At 55.4% G+C, this 16,562-nt stretch overlaps 1 protein-coding gene across 5 annotated transcripts in view; it reads right to left on the bottom strand.

Moving 5' to 3' along the window:
• NFATC1 (nuclear factor of activated T cells 1) overlaps positions 1-16,562 on the bottom strand; it is a 128,073-nt gene that overhangs the window by 51,506 nt on the left and 60,005 nt on the right. For all 5 annotated transcript variants that reach the window (XM_058557349.1, XM_058557352.1, XM_058557351.1 and 2 more), the window contains exons 7-8: positions 5,881-5,936; positions 677-809 (exon numbers count right to left, since the gene is read on the bottom strand). In XM_058557349.1, the coding sequence (XP_058413332.1) occupies positions 677-809; positions 5,881-5,936 (189 nt within the window). The remainder of the gene's footprint in view (positions 1-676; positions 810-5,880; positions 5,937-16,562) is intronic.

The raw sequence follows: 16,562 nt of genomic DNA, 5'->3' as shown, positions 1-16,562 counted from the left end.
AACAACAGTATTTTCTTTAAGAAAACACTCTACAAAGTTGTAAAGGTAAACTGAGTTTTCTTAAATCATAAGAAGCATCCTGAAAACGTGTAAACGGACAATCTGAACAAGGACACGTTTTGGTTGAGCAAAAGGTGCCTGGACCCCAGTGCCTCATGGTCACAGGAGACACAGTTGTTCAACGCAGAATGTTGTGGCGTCAGCATGCACAGAAATCGTTAATGTGAGTTAACGACCTTCCAGGCACTAGCCTTTAGGCTTAATAGCGAGGGTTTATTTCTAAAGGTACCTGCAAAGTAATTATCACTATCTGCTTTTCACCTTAAACATCCATAGAATTCAAACACACACCGAGAGCACCTCAGCTTTCGAGCACAGAGCTGTGATACTTTTCCTCCCCCTTGGCTGCTCTGTATTTGCAAGCTGCCAGCAAAATGTCAGTAATTACCCCAAGATGCAGCCCCTTCCCCAACAGTAACAAAGGGAAATACACCGACAGCGTCACTTTCTTTTTGAAGGAATCGATGACACGGTCTTGCTAACAGGAGAATACACAGAGTAAACGTACAATGCAACCATATGGTTTTACAGAGGGCATCTTGTCGTTTCTGCATCTTTTAGAAAAAGCACCCCATTGGTTCATTTTCAGCGCTTAAGGTTAGAAAGAGAGCGTTACCGTTGGCAGGAAGATAGGTGAAGTGCTGGTACTGGCTTCTCTTCCTCTTCCCGTTGCAGACGTAAAAATTGACTTGGACGGGGCTGGTTATTCTCTGATTCCGAAACGGCGGTATCTCGACCACCAACGAATTCTGGAGAGAAAGAGGCAGATGGGAGGGAGACGTCAGCGTCTTACAAATGCAGAGCGCTTTGCACTGAAGCGGTCACACACAAGGACCCTCCCAGCGAGGTAACTGCCGGGCACCTTTTCTGTAACAGTGACCATCTCCCGACTGTCCAGGCGGCTTAGAAGAAGCTGCCAACAGAGAACCTGCCTGTGACATGCGCACACGCACGTGAGGCGGGCCCGCCCGTCACGCATGGGCTGGCGAGGAACATGGTCCCTGAGGCCTTGTGCACCCAGAGCTGAGAGGTGGCCTGAGGAGGTGTGCGCGGGAGAGGTAGGCCAGGGGAGAAGCTTCACCTGAGGCTTAGTCTTCACCTAAGATGCTGCCAACGCAGCCCAGGAGAGAAGCCGAGAGTGCAAACGCTGAGAGCGGACCTGCTACTCGAAGGCGGGGTCTTCAGAAGACCCCAGACACTTCTGCAGACCCTAAACCAAAGGATCAGTGACCTTTAAAAAACTGAAAAAGCCCCATGTTCACTGACTGGTAGATGGGGCCATGAACACCTGTTCAGGTAACCAGCAGTGAAACCGGGTAGGGGATTCCGGAGACACGCTCTGGGGACAGGCTCTGAGACAACGGCCCAAAGCCCCCGTCACGGATGTCAGATTCCCTCAGATTGAAGGAGACGGTGAGCTCGATGCTCAGCAGGTTCGAGGAGGTGGTGGACAGGCAGGATGCAAATGCATAGGTGGAACAGGATGGTCTGTGGTGCCTGCTGCTACTTTTCCATGCTTCAAAATAAAAATCAGCCACATTTTTACAAAAATTATGCTCTTTCAAGTACAGACATAAAAACAAGTCGCCGTGGGGTAGCATCATGGGAGAAATAAAGCAGAGGGGGTAGGATGCTCTAATCCCACTCACTGCGCCCACACTGGGCTGTCTGCGTGGCCTAAACAAGTCAGCGGACTTGTCACAGCCCCACGGGCGCCAACACTGCAGAGGAAGCAGGGAGTTGCACTTGATTTCTTGGGGGCCAGGCAGGATTTCACATCCAAAATGTTTCTTCTTTTTTGTCATATGATTTCAGTTAACAAGTAGAGAAAACGTATAAGAAAAATGCACTGACTATAATTTGTTACCCAGTTTAATAGCAAAATTGATTGAATCATGTTTATAGTGAAATCTTAAGAAAGTTAAAATAGAAAACCAAAGAGAACCTCAGGCCCAACCTCTCTTTTACAGATGGAGAAACAGAGGCACAGAAACTGGCCGCTGAGGGTGCACTGCCCTGCAGCCCCTCTGGGCTCCGTCCCTGGGACACTTGCTCCAGGCAGCATGTTTTTGCTGTTTTAACAACTTCATTTCATTTGGAATAAGCAACAAGCACATGTCTCCTCTGCCTGAGCACGCTGTTCTCTTATCAAATATAACCCCGAAGATGGAACCAACAGTGCGCAGGGTGGCCGGTGCAGGGAGAGAAGCTGCACTGCATCAGACCCCACGCAGGTGTTGCCCCTCTGCCGACAGGCGGCACCATGGTAACACAGCCCGGGATCGGGGCCTGGCTCGCGTCAGCAGGGCTCTGAGCCTAGTTTCACCGTTTGTACAGGGCAGATAAAGAGGAAAGACACGACTGCAGGGGTGGTTTTCTGAGGATTCGATTATATAGGAGACACTGCAAGTAACACCGGTGCCCACACACAGCTGGCACTCAGTGAGGGCAGCCGCCATCAAGTCAGCAGCTCAAGTCCAGTCTCCACAGGAGAAGCTGACCAGAGAGACAGCGAGGAAGGGGTCCTGCTTACACTGCGCTTAGAAAAAAACATGAGAGGCCGTGAGGCACCAACAGGGGGCTGCAAGAGTCCCATGATGTGTCAGAGGGGCAGAGGCAGGCGTGCCCAGCAGGCCAGGAGCCCCAAGGGCAGGTGCAACTTTGGGGGGTCAGTTCTCACAGAGGCTAAGTGACCACAGGGTCCTGTGTTTTGATGTGGGCACAGGCTGATATGGTTCAGCTCTCTAAATAAACAAATGATGTAGCAAAATTCTACCCCCTGGGAGCACTAGTGCTTAATACAGCAAAGGGAGAGGTAAGGAAGAAAACGCAGTGATGGGAGATCACCGCTAGAAGAAAAGGGGAGGATGACGCAGGCGCCCAGCGCACCACGACTGCTGTAAGGAATCCACTGTCTATACCCACGGTGGTACAAACCATCGTACAGCACAGCCCCACATTGTTTACAAATACGTACAACATAATGCACGTGCGTGTGAACGTTCACATGTGCACACCCATTCATGCCCACACACCAGAGAAAAGGACTGGAAGGGAGGCGCCAAGTGTTAGCAGTGGCTCTGGCTCAGTGGTGAAAAGACACCGGGGCTGGTCTGCTTTTTCATGCTTTGTTATGTCTCCCAAATTTCCACAGTAAGTGTGACATTCTTTTATAACAAGAAAAAAGACATAAAACTAAGCCTCGTGTAAGAGACAAGAAGGATGAAACTGCAAACAAAGTATATCGTTGGTCACATGGACTATTATGCTTCTCCCAACACATGCCACAGTCAACTGTTAAGCTTCCTTTAAAATATGCAATCGTTCCAAGTAAGAAAGAAAACTCGGGGGGGCCAGCCTGGTGGCATAGTGGTTAAGTTCTCGAGTTCCACTTCAGTGGCCCAGGGTTCGCCAGTTCGGATCCTGGGCGCGGACCTACTCACCGCTCATCAAGCCATGCTGAGGCGGCGTCCCACATGGAAGAACTAGAAGGACCTACAACTAGGATGTACAACTATGTACCGCTGCTTTGGGGAGGAAAAGGGAAAGAAAAACAAGAAAACTCAGTGACAAAATCTGAACACACAAACTTTGCAGAGATTATTTCGATACAAAAAGATGCACGGTTTCTGTAGGCCCTTCCTCCCGCTCAGGCGAGCGGGGTGGGCAGCCAGATGGGGCCCGGGTGCAGGAGAGGATCCAGCCTGAAGCGGAGTTGGAACCAGGAGTCGGAGGTCCTGAGTTTTGTGTGACCAGCATAGAAGGAGCTGCAGAGGTAGGAGAGGACAACTGAGCAGGTGGATGCTGGGCCACAGCCGGGAAAGGCCGTCCGTGCCCGCAGAACCCGGGAACACGCAGAACTCGGAAACAAGCAGGAGGCATGCCCTGGAAGGAAGGCGGGAAGCAACCGCTGGCTCTCACCTGCTGCCAGGTGTCTGTTTATGACAAACCCCGGGAGCTGACTGTGCAGCTAATGGGCCTGTTGGGCCAGGAGTCTCTCGTAGTGAAGCCAAATTGCCTGGAGCCTGCAGCACTTCCTCAAGGCTGCTCAGGGGAAGGCAAAGAGCACGAGGAATCAGAAGGAGCCCTGAGAGTGAGCGTGGGAGGCTCCGAGTGTGCGAGCCACTGAGTGTGTGAAGCTCCATGCACGCGAGGCTCCACGCGTTGGCGGGGCCTGGACGTCACTGAGGGGGGCAGACTCGGGAGGCCAGGCCTCACCCCGTGGCCGGGAGGAGTCTTTTCTATCTGACACCAATTGGAAAGGCTTCTCTGAGTGGATTGGAGCTTGGAGAAGGAAGCTAAGTCACAGGTAAAAGATGCTCCCTCCTGGTAGAGCCACGTTTGAGGAGAGTGGCGGGCCCTGAGCCCGCAGAGCCAGCAACCGTCAGAGCTGCCTCCGTGGAGGCCAAGAGTCTCCCTTGGTGCCTCGGTGTCCTGCCAGCCATGGGGCAGAGATTAATTACCTGAATCGCTTCCGCAAACCCCACTGCCCAAGGTTCCCTGTTCACACAACAGTCGTCCAGGACCCACCAGGAGAGAAAAGTTAGTCCTCAACCTGAACGGTGTGTCTGAATACTAAACTCCCCACTGCCCTGTGCTGTCAGGAGAAGGACCATTCACACCTCTGTCAGCGCTCAGCGCAATGGCTACAGAGCCTGGAAGAACTTCAGATTTCTTCAAAAAATCACCCAGAGCCACAGCATATCTATGTTAGCTAAAGATTCCTACTGCTCTTCTAGGACTAAGTGGAACACACACTCTCAGTGGTAGCTGGTGATCCAACCACATCAACAACCACATTGAACACCAACAGTCTAAAGCCACCCACTAAAGACAGACTGTCAGAGCATAAAACAGCAAGACCCAGCTATTCGCTGCCCATAGGAAACCCGCACTAAATATAAAGACTCGGGTGAGAAGGACAAGGATGCAGGAGCGATGCCACGCAAACACGAGTCAGGAGAAAGTTGGAACAGCTGTATAACTTCAGACAAAAAACATTCTCCAAAACCAACCAAGAAACAACAATTATTGCTTAGGTACCTATGCGTGCAAACAGTACCAAGAAAGCTGTGAAGGGCCAAGTGTAAGCACGAGCACCTGCAGGCCCCGAACCTGGAGGACGAGCTCAGGCCACGTGCGCACAGACTTCCAGCACCTACAAGTCCACCCGCTCGCTAACTGGCAATGGAACAAGCAAATCCGAGCAGCACAATTGGACCTGACCTCATGTCAGTTTCACGTTCAGAGCAAGAGCCTACCAGGCGATGGGTGTTCTCCGAGGAGGACGAGGAACAAGAAGGCCCTGCCAAGGACGCTGGCAGAACCTCGCAGCCCGGCGTGCCCAGGCAGGAGCGACGCCCACTCAGAGGCTCAGAACAGCCGGTCTTCCTGGGGGCAGCGGGCTGTGTGGGAACCCTGGTGACAATGACAGCCAGAGGGCAACAGAAGGGACCTGTACCACAGGAGTAAGAGAGGGCATCCATGTCCTAGCCCATGCGGCTGAGAGCTGCGACTGTTGGGGTTTCACAAAGCACTTCCTGGGTGAGAGGCCTCCACCCCACGTGCCGTCTGGTCCCGTGTGGCCACACTGTCTAATCCTTGGTCTTCTTTTTATTTTGTATCCTGAGAGTACTGGTTTAGGAGTGTTTTACAATCATTTCTATTTGTTGCTCTGTGACTCTGCTACTTTTATTAGTTGTTTCATTTTAACAAACAAGAAGCCACGTGCTTCCAGCCAGGAACCCTCCACTCAGGCCCGATGAGCCGCCGAGAAATCCTGGCATCACCCTCAAGGCAGCACGCCTGATGGATACTTACTGGCTTGCACAGGTCTCGATCGGTTTTCGCCTCCATTTCCCAGATGTGGTGGCCATCTAGAAGAAAGGGGCAGCGAGAGGTCTGTTACTCTATGTGCCTGGTTGAGCGCACCACCCCCAAAACGCACGCCTCAATAGGGCAAATGGGTCTCCTCCGATTAGAGTTCACACCTTCCCTGGCTGGGGTCATCTCGGCTATTAACTCGCAGGAGCGGACAGTCACTCGTGTGGGACCCTCAGAGAGCAGACGCAGGCCGGAGGGGAGAGGCTCCAGGCGTACCCAAACTTGGTGCAGGGAATCTCGGGGCCCAAAGACCCCTGGGTCTGCTGAGGCCCATGGGGCAGTGAATCTGCCCCTCAGCCTGTGTCTGCAGCATAGCTCCAGCCCCACATGGATCACAGAAGGGTTTGCACGCTCCAGTCTCCACGGGAGTGTGAGCCCAGCAGAAACGCAGGAGACCCCAGTAAAACGTGTGCCATCTCCAGCCCAGGACCAAGGGGTGTGTCCTGGCTCTCTCACTGGCAACTCCAGCCTCGGTACACACGGTGGGCAGCTCGGGCCCAATTACCTCGACTGCAAAGCCCTCAACACCCTCTGTGCATTTCGGGAGCAGAGTTATTCTGAGCGAGGGCCCAGCAGCCGAGGTCCTGCCTCCCTCAGAGGAACTGCCAGGTAAATAAGAAAATCCTTTCTCTGACTACTTCTGGCCACATCAGGATACAGAAATGCAAAACACAAGGTTATTTTTAAGCTTACCCCCGTGTCTGTTTGCCTGTTTAAAAAAATAAAAAGGCTCCTGCCTTGCCTGTGAACAGGCTATTGTTCTCCAGGCCCCAGAGGGAGGGGAGGTTCCAGACCCCTGTCCTCGGTGTCCGGAAGCCCCTCTCTGGAGGGCACACTTTGGGGACTAGCTTTGGTAGTTAATTTGAATTAACAGGTGTCAATCTCCAACAGAGCCCTCTTTCCTCTCCATCTTTGATCAAGTGCATTCCCCAAACGAACATTTATAAGCTAGATATACTTAGCTTTTGCTGATGCTCTGTTTTCAAAGAAGAAATTATAAATAAATTAGACAAAATCTCCTTTCTCTCCCTCGTAGTGCTGGCGGGCAGGGGTGGAGGGTGGAGACAGAGAGAGGAAATGTGAGTCACACGGAGGCCAGCGTGCCAGGACCACACCAGCCTCTCGGGATGCGAGTTCCCAGCGCAGATCACCCACCAGACGAACCCACTCAGCAACAAAATACGGACCCTCGGCCCAGCAGACCTCCATCCATCTTTCCTCTAGGAAAAAATAATAGGAAACTACACACACTCCTCCGCTCTCACAGGCATCAGGAGTTCCATGGAGCAGCAAACTTTCCCGGGTCCTGTGAGCTCAGGACTCGGGAGAAAGAAACACCCTTAACTCCAGCCCAGGCGCTGATGAAGGATGGAGGATTCCAGGCACCTTTGCAGGGGACGAGGAATGTGGGCTCCTTCTGAGCCACTTCCTCCAGACCTGCCTTGGACCCACCCACCCCGACTTGTTTAAGGAAATCGAAATCACTCTTCCTGTAACCAAGTCTCCCATGTTCTTGGTGCCTTTTAAAAACAACTTTAAAAATTTTCTTATGACAAAGCCTATTTCTGCCCTCCCCAAAGAAAAGCAGCTTTAGGTGCTATAATCTGACCTGCTGGGGGCAAAACCCAACTGCTGCTCAGTCTTTGCCTGTCGATAGATGCTGAAGGTCACAGTCTGAGTTTCAATAAGAAATTCTGGAGAATGTCCAGGCCTTCCCGTCAGAATGGGGAGAGGGAGGGGAAAGAGTGTGTTGGGAGAGGGGAAGGGAAACTGAGGCCAGAAGGGGCAGAGACAAGACGTTTAGCAAAATCTCATGTCACGTCAGCAACAAGGGGACCCCATCGCCCACAGTACCCTCCATCTGCCCTCCATCCGGAGACCAGACTGGGCCTTCCCATAAATGTTTTGCAGGATCATTCAAGTAACGAGAATTAAGTGAAATGCAGGCAGGGAGGGGTCCGTGGGGCCCCTCAGCTGAGGAAATGTACCACGGGAGGACAGTCTTTCCCTTCCAGTGCCTCCTGGGCCTGTGGGGCGCAGTCCCACTGTGGGTGCCCTGTCCGTGAGCAGCTGGGCCTGGCCACCCAGGCTCAGGCCCACCACCCCATTACAGCTTTAAAAAATGCAGAGCCTTCAAGTCACAGACTAACACAGAGCGCAAGCAGACACATTTAGACACTCCCATTAAAAGTTCAGCTATGGGAACCCCCAACGTGCACATGCCGTTCAAAGGCCCAGGGTTCCCGGCGCTTTCCCGCTTTCCCGCCCACGGGGGGTAGGGGGTGGTCTTTATATCTGTGGTTGATTCACAGCCAGGGGGCAGGCATTTGGGGCTTCTGTTTCTGCTTAGGGAATCTAAACCATTTGTTGTCTTTAAAAGCCAGTGTCTATTTACAGTCAGAATTGTCCACACAGCAAGGGTTCAGGGACGAGAGAAGACTAGTTTAAAGATGGCTAATAATTTCAGACTCTATAGGAAATTATAAAAATGGTTACCACTTCCACTGGCACCAGCAGCGGCCACTGACTGCTGGTGTCGCCAGGAGCTGGTAACTGTCAGATCCAACGCCATCAGCCTCCGGGCGTTCTCTTCTGCAAAGCCCCTGCCAGAGGCCGGCCGGCCCCGGTGTTGTGCAAAACTTCAGCCTCTGCCGGGAAGGGAAATGGTCGGCCTGAATGAGCCTTTGTGCTCCAGCCTTATCAAGAGCTCGCTGGTTTCTCAGTAGGAAACTGTGCACAAGCCCAGAAGTAAAAATATTCCGAATCATTAGGGAATTCCCTGCAGCGTGAGTCATCGGAAAGGCTTCCCCACCACACCCGCCGGGAGGCTTCCACAGCCAGGCCTGCGGCTGCTGCAGCCTCCACTCAGGCTGGCGCCGCACGTCCTAGTTGAACACCCTTGGGCTGCTCGGGGCTGAGCAGCGTCCTCACACGACGGCCCCCAGCTTCCTCGGGAGCAGGGAAAGCTTTCCTGGGAGACTGTCATGGCATCATTCTTTGACACTGGGCGAGTCCTGAGGAGTCGCAGTGTTAACTACAGTGGTTTGATGGTCACACAGCCAATGGTCAGAATGGAAACAATGAAGGCCTAGGTCAGAAAGAATCCTAGTTCAAATGGCGTGACACCCGCTCCCTAGGACCCAGGTCACTCAGGCCCTCAGCTACGAAAACGCCGTCCCCTCCTCCATCGTCTGTCGGCCGTGGGGGCGGGCTGTTCACTGTTCACAGAGCCCTGCGGAGCACAAACTGTGTGTCCGGCCTGCACACTGGACTCCCAGGAACCACGAACGCCGGTGCTGACGAGGGCGACACCGCCCTGTCATCAGGCTGCCGCTACCAGGGAAGGCAGCTGTGTGAGGTGTAAACAGGGGGTCACCTCTCACTCCTGTGTGGGTGCCACAAAGGAGACAGCAGGAACCCCGCACAGGGACCTGACCCAGCTGGAGGGTAGAGGAGGGGAATCCAGGACGCTGCTCCTCGAGGAGTCAGGGTCAATGGGGTGGGCGGTGTGCACATCAGCTGCTCGTCCACCCAGGGTGAGCATCCCCGGGCAGGACGTGTTCCTCCCGTCCTCCATCCTCTGATTCTCGAGCTCTGTGGCAGCCACAGAGTGACAGCCTGTCCCCTGAAGAAGAGACTCCAGAGTGAAAAAGAAATGAGCGACCTGTGGATCTTAGCCCAGCGGTTCCTCAAACGGAGCCCCCTCGGGGGCCTGCAGGCAGCCCTCCTGCCCACATCCAGCGAGCCCAGCCGCACGATCCCTCCCGTGCCCCCCGACCTCCGTCACTGTGCTCTGCAGGGAGAGGTGTGGCCAGGGGCCCCGAAAGGGGTCAAGCTGAGCCCCCACCTCCCAGACCAGCATCTGAGCCCCCACCCCCAGTCTCTCCAATGCTGACCTCGAGGTCAGCCTGAAACCCCACAAGAGAGTGGAAGTCGCCCCACATCTCCCCACCCTAGGGCGAGGGCGCTTCTGAGAGCTCTGAGCTGGGGGCAGAAGAGTGGGTCTGGGGCTGCCGACTCCAGGACCCCAGCAGTGCCTGCCCACTGAGCACGGGTCACCATCCCTGGAGGTCAGCCGCCTGGGCAGGCTGACGTGGGTGAGTAGGGTGAGGACAGCTGTCCCTGTGCAGGGACGTGGCCCTCCCTCCCTCCCTTTCCCGTGCCAGCGCCAGGAAAATCTGAAAGCAGAGGGCTCTTCCCCCATGCCAAGTCATGGCTTCCGGGTGTATGAGCCGCACCACAAGCCAGTGGCGTCCGTCTCTGGGCAGTTCCCAGAAATTCTTTAGGGACCAGCATACCTAGGAAGTGGGGCCTGCAGCCCTGTGGCCACTGCATGAACTGGGGCTCCTGCAGCCATGGCCCAGGGTCCAGACCCAGAGGGGAGGTGTGGGCCGCTGGCCAGGCCTGCCACTGCGTCATCACCGCGTGAGCGCCAGGTGGATGACCAGGGCGAGCGAAACATGACCCGTGCGGGCTCTGCCCCAGCTTGACTGCACTGGAGCGGAAAGATTTCAGGGTGCCCAGGCCCCCCGCCTGCCCAGGCTGCCAGGCACATCACCTGCCCGCACAGAACAGCCAGGACGTCAGAGTGGCCACACCCCCAAGGCAGCAAGGGGGGGGTCCTCACACACACACATGCACACTCACACATCCTGACACACACTCGTGCACACAGACGGTGCACACACTACTCTCAAACTGGCCGTTCAGGTCCAGGCGTCCCTCTGTGACAAGCCGCACCGGCCCTTCCCAACTGGATCCTACATCGCGACGCCACTGCACTCGGAAGCCTGTGTTGTGAACAGGCTCATACTTCACAGAAAGAAAGATGATGCAAGGACCCAGGCCCATGCCCTGCTCTGCTGGGAGATGAAGTTACCCTCCCGTGCTCGGCTGGGCAGCAGTCACACTGGGCACCGTCAGAGTGGGTAGCCGTCCAGCTGGCTTGGCGGGATGAGCACAGTGCCACAGCCTGAAGGCCTTGTGAAGCCACTTGTAAGTGTCTTATTCGGGGATGCCGGGACCCTGAATGGGAACTCGTCCAAGCAGACGGCAGACGGCTCTGAGAGCCACTGGGACCATGGGGGCCCCGGGGAGGCTCTGCAGGGGCAGCTGGAGCTGGACCAGGGATCAGAGTTTGCCACCTTCCTCTGAGCCCCTTCCTGCTCACTGTTGATGCCCCGTCGGAGGAAGGGGCGTGGGGGACGCTGCCACCTCCGTGGGGCCCTCTGTCACCCTCACACGTCACCCTCCACTGAGCACAATGGAGCAGCACACATCAAGAAACCCCTTCCACACTGGCCACCTCACCAGCCTCCGCTCGGTTCCTCTGCACCCAGAACTTCCCCACGGACGATGGAGCAGCCACATCAGGCAGGTGACCGATGGGGCTTACACGGTGCCACCTCTCGGCAGAGCTGATGGCCTCCTGCACCTCCTCTCCCGCCTGAAGAAAGCCGGCGGCTCAGCCAGGGGACAGGGGGCCAAGAGGAGGAACCCAAAGAAGGGTCTTGTCACACAGAGAGCCCACCAAGGGAAGGAAGAGGGGAGCGAGAACTCGAGCCAGCGTTGATGATCTCCCTTGGAAATCAGGGTCTGGGGGTCGTCTTCATCCTCAAAAACCCGAACCTCGGTGCAGTGGCCCCCATGGAGCCAGTGACGGAGAGACGGCTTTCCCTGCACTGACAAGAGAGCAGGTAGTGGTCAAGGAGAGGGATGGGGACTTGCGAAGGACAGAGTAACGGGGCCACGGCTGCTGCGGGCATCGTCTTTCCTGTCCACCTCCCGGGAGCCTGGGTGGACAGGTCACCGGGCACACTGGCCCCTCCAGCACCACCTCCAGAAGCAGCTCAGGGTCAGCCCCTGGCCACCATCCCCACAGTAGGCACCAAGTGCGCGTGTAATGCAGTCTGCTGGACAGCTGTCCCCAGACCCCTCACGTCTCATCCACCCCTGCGCTTCGTGAGCATCGTGCTGATTCAGTCGCCTCGGTTCCTCATATTTCAAGGGCTCTAAAAGTGTGCGACCCACAGCCGGCCAGCTCTGTGGGCTGCCAGGCAGAGCCGCCCAGACCCCTTTGTAAAGGCTGACCACAGCAGCTGGACCCCCAAGGCCAAAGGACCCCAGGGCCTGGCCCCACGGCTGGGGTGGCCAAGTAAAGAACATGGCTTGGCTCCTCTTTCGTTTAAAATGAGCAGGTTTCCGCGTCTGGCTCAGGCTGGGCACTAGCAGGAGCCACGTGTCTGAGGAAGCAAGCCCTGTTCTGTGTCAGGGGATTTAGGAAACTGTGTGTGAATATCTGACAACATCCGCATCTTCCCCACTTTTTACTTTCACAGTGACGATGACATTCCTTCTCTAGTTCAAGGAGTATGTATGTGCTGAGCGCCACCCGTGGACGCATCATCGTCTCGTTCTCGTGAGGATAGGTGACAGCCACATCCGAGTAAACAAACAGCGTGATGAAGATCGGCCGAGGGTGCCAGGTGGGAACTGGTGAGGCGAGGAGCCCATCACGCCAGGACCCAGGAAGGGCTCACAGCACAGGGAGCAGACCCCAGACCGGAGCGAAGGGGAGGGGAGGGCACTGGGGCGGGGACAGGCAAGTCCGGTCTGTCGTGCTGGGTTTGGGCCTTAGTAAGGGTCTGCGCACCTGCTGAAGAGGTTTGACAGGGAAGTGATCTAGTTTTGCGACGGGCAGTCACCGGTGGCCCCAGTGAACCGGGCCTCCACATCTACCCCAGGGGGTCTTCCCTGGGGCCTCCGGGACCCAACTGACTCCCGGTGCAGGGGGAGCACTGTTCATGGTCCAGGCCTTAAGAAGGACATCAGGCACCTTGCCGAGGAGACCTCACGGGGAGGCCCTGACCCTACATGCAGAGGAGACTGCCGTCCGGCCCCAGCTGACCTGCCAGCTTGAGGTGGCCACACAAACGACCACCGAGTCCAGCCCACGCACAATCGCAAACGACCACTGAGTCCAGCCCATGCACAATCGCCAGCAAACGAAGTGGTTGTTACTTGAAGCCCCTAAGTTTTGGTGAGGTTTGTTATGCGGCAAAAGAAGCCAAAACCGGCCTCATTTCCAGTTTTCAATAATTGCAGCAGCACAGACAGGTGACTTTACAAAGAGACTCTATCTCCAGCTTTAGCATCAAGAACTCGATGTCCAACGCGACAAAACCTCCAAAACCTTCGCCTTCTCTTCTGTCTCAACCCATATCCAAAGGAGGAGAGAGTTCATGTTCCACGTGTTTTCTCGGTGTTTCCATAAATACTGGACGTGATAGTGCCCCTGGGCTGTTTCAAATATTGACACGCACGTACAAACATGTGCTTAATTCACAGATCTGGTCGGAGAGCTACAGGATCTCCACTGGGAGAGAGGGGGCGAGAGAGGGTCAGTACTTCACTTCTTGAACGTGGACACCTGCGACCTCTGACGCCGGGGGGGGGGGGGGGGGGGGTCCCACGATGCCAGGCATCCTGCGCCTGACACTCGACCCCACAGGCGTGCGGGTGTTCAGGCCTCTGCTCACGGACTTCCAGCATCAGAACGTCGTTGGAGTCCTTGAAGAAAAAGCTTATTTCAACACCTGGGCCTTCTGCATGGCACAGTAAAGACCTGAGAAAAACCACAGGACTGTTCCAGAAAGCTCTGTCACTTATGCAGCCAGAGCTCTGCGCTGCTGTATTACACACTGATCACTGCCTTTGTGACACTTCTCACGCGGTCCCGGCGGCCCCTCCTCCTGCCTCGGCTGACCCAGAGGGACCTGGCCGACATCCACAGGAGGGGCCTGCACCACTAGCCATCGAGGATGCCTTGTTCCAATTTGCCGAATGCAGCGATAGCTGGAGGTCAGCTCTCACCTGCTCCATCACCGAGAGGAGGAAACACACCCTCTCTTTGGGCAAGGGGGAGGGCAGGGGGAGACACACTGTGGCCAGCCCTCCAAGCAGAAGGAACCACTCCTCGAAACACATAAAGCTCTGAGCTGACACCGTGAGCCCAGAGCAGCTGAAGGGACATCCTGATGTGGAGCCAGCTCACCTGCTGGGGCCTTCCAGCAGCGGGGCACGGCCCCGGGAGGAAAAGGGGGCCGCCCCGGGCAGGGCCCCGCGCCTGACGTCCCACACAGCAGCTGGAGGGGCAGGAATAATGGCAGAGCCTCTGGTGAGGTCTCAACGGCCCACGTTTATGAAACCCCGCTACAGGAACTTCCTGCTCCCATTCCGCCTGGTGCCTCCCAAGCAGTGGTTTAAGGACAAAACCTTAAAACAGGCGGGACAACTTCATCGGGAGCCTAGAGGACAACCATGTTTTTAGTCTAAATGGAGCTTAGTGGTTTCTCCAAAAAAACAGCTAGGAAAAGCCCAGTTCCAGTCCAGCGCACATCAGGATGCACGAGGAGGGTGCGGGCTTGGCCCGTGCAAGAACCGAATGCAGAGGAAGACGCGTGTGCACATCCGTTCCCTTCTTTTCAAAATGTGACGTGGTGAGCGTGTGTACAACACACGAACAACCTCGTTAAATACAAACACAGAGTTACAATGGTGTCCACACCCACAACCTCGATGTCCCCACTTCACTGGTCACAGGTGTGAGGTGTTCACATGAGTCCAGGTGCCACCGCCCACTGGTTTCCTGCCATCTGTGCACCAGACACTGAGCTGCTGCAGGAAGGCGAGGGTCGAGGACAGGCCCTAAGAGACGACACGTGACAGACTGGACTCTGCTCATGTGAAGGGCAGGGACAACTCGGGTGAGGATGACGGTTGCAGATTCGGGAACAAAGCTCCCCACATGGCGGGCAGGTGATCGACCTCCACGTGGCACCCAAGAGGCCACGAAGTGAAGCCCCATGACTGAGGTGACAGCCCGGCGAGGAGAGTCTGCCCCACAGTTGGGGCTCCAAGGGCACCCACAGCAAGCTGAGAGCATCCAGGGGACCTCCCGGTCCTGTCATGGCGTCAAGATGATGGCTGGTCCAGGAAAACAGTGAAGAAAGCTGCTCGACCTCTTTGTGAATCAGCCCAAGGGGGCTGCGACTCGACACCTCTGAGCACAAGTGTCTTCCTGCACGGATGGCAGAGTGCGTTTCTCCTCCAGTATGCACAGACACAAGTGTAAAGCTCGAAAGGTTATTTCAAAATTAACCTTCTCCAAAGAATGGTGTTCCAGCCATGCAAATTCCTCTCCTTATCAGCACACTTAGTTAAGGTTTCTCCATAATTTAAAGCATATTTTCCAATTATGTGCATGATTATATAGCAGACTGTGTTAAATGTGAAAGACTTTTAAGCCCATTTTGATTGAAGCACTTAAGTTTCCTGCAAACTGTACAAAATCAAGGCCCATTATCGAGGCTGAATGCCTCCACGGTTTTCAGTGATTACCGCGAGGCCTGCCCTGGCGCTCTCAAGAAAATTCCAATTGGGAAATGTGAAAAAGAAAAACAAGCCACTGAGCCCAGGCACCTGCAGGCCCCTCCCCAGCCTGAGTGGCAGCAGCACCATGTCTAGGGTGGCAGCACCCAGCTGGGCCTCGGGCTGCACTCAGGCTGCAAGGAACTGGCTCCAGAAACAAAGCTCGGAGAGTGTCCGGGAGAAGTGAGGCCCGCATGGCCTCTCACATGCCCTTGTTGTCATTCACATGAGTGCCGAGAGGCCTCTCCATGGACATGTGGGGCACGACCGGTGCCACACCTCGCATCTATCCTGCCACCCACCGAGGGGCTTCTCGCTCTGGGCCCCCAAGTCACAGAGAAAAGAGACTCTTCACCTTCAGACCTGCAGTAGCCTCTGTCCACAGCTTCATCTTCTGAGCATATACACGGGGGTGTGCACACGCCCACACAGACAAGGTCTACACAGGTACAGATGAGGTCTACACACGCACACACTGATTAAGTCTACACAGATACAGATGAGGTCTACACAGGTACAGACAAGGTCTACACAGGTACAGATGAGGTCTACACAGGTACAGATGAGGTCTACACATGCACACACTGATTAAGTCTACACAGGTACAGATGAGGTCTACACAGGTACAGACAAGGTCTACACAGGTACAGATGAGGTCTACACAGGTACAGACAAGGTCTACACAGGTACAGATGAGGTCTACACATGCACACATTGATGAGGTCTACACAGGTACAGATGAGGTCTACACAGGCTCACACAGGTGAGGTCTACACAGGCTCATACAGGTGAGGTCTACACAGGCAGAGATGAGGTCTACAACAGGTACCAATGAGGTCTACACTCACATGCACACAGAAAGGTGGGGGCTCTAGAGGCCACAGCCCCAAAGAACAGCAACATCTACCTCTGCACCTTTGGGGTGTGCACCAACAAGAAGGGGGGACTGAAGGATGCTGAGGGGGTGTGGAAGGTCTCTGGGCCCACCCTCTGAGCGAGGGTCCCACCAGCTACTGTGGCCACCCTGCACCTGGACGCCTGCCCCGGAAGAGGTGGTGACTCTGAGAAACGAGAAGAGCTGGTCTACACAGAGCAGAACAGTGCTGCCCTGGACGCGGCCGAGCGGAGGCCAGAGCAGGAGCCCAAGAAGGAGGCGCCCCGCGGCCCGGAGGGGGCACACGCCCGTCCCC

Source organism: Diceros bicornis, chromosome 16 (assembly GCF_020826845.1).
Source record: "Diceros bicornis minor isolate mBicDic1 chromosome 16, mDicBic1.mat.cur, whole genome shotgun sequence".
In the NCBI taxonomy this organism is placed as follows: Eukaryota; Metazoa; Chordata; class Mammalia; order Perissodactyla; family Rhinocerotidae; genus Diceros; species Diceros bicornis.
This window is presented reverse-complemented; position numbering and strand designations above follow the sequence as displayed.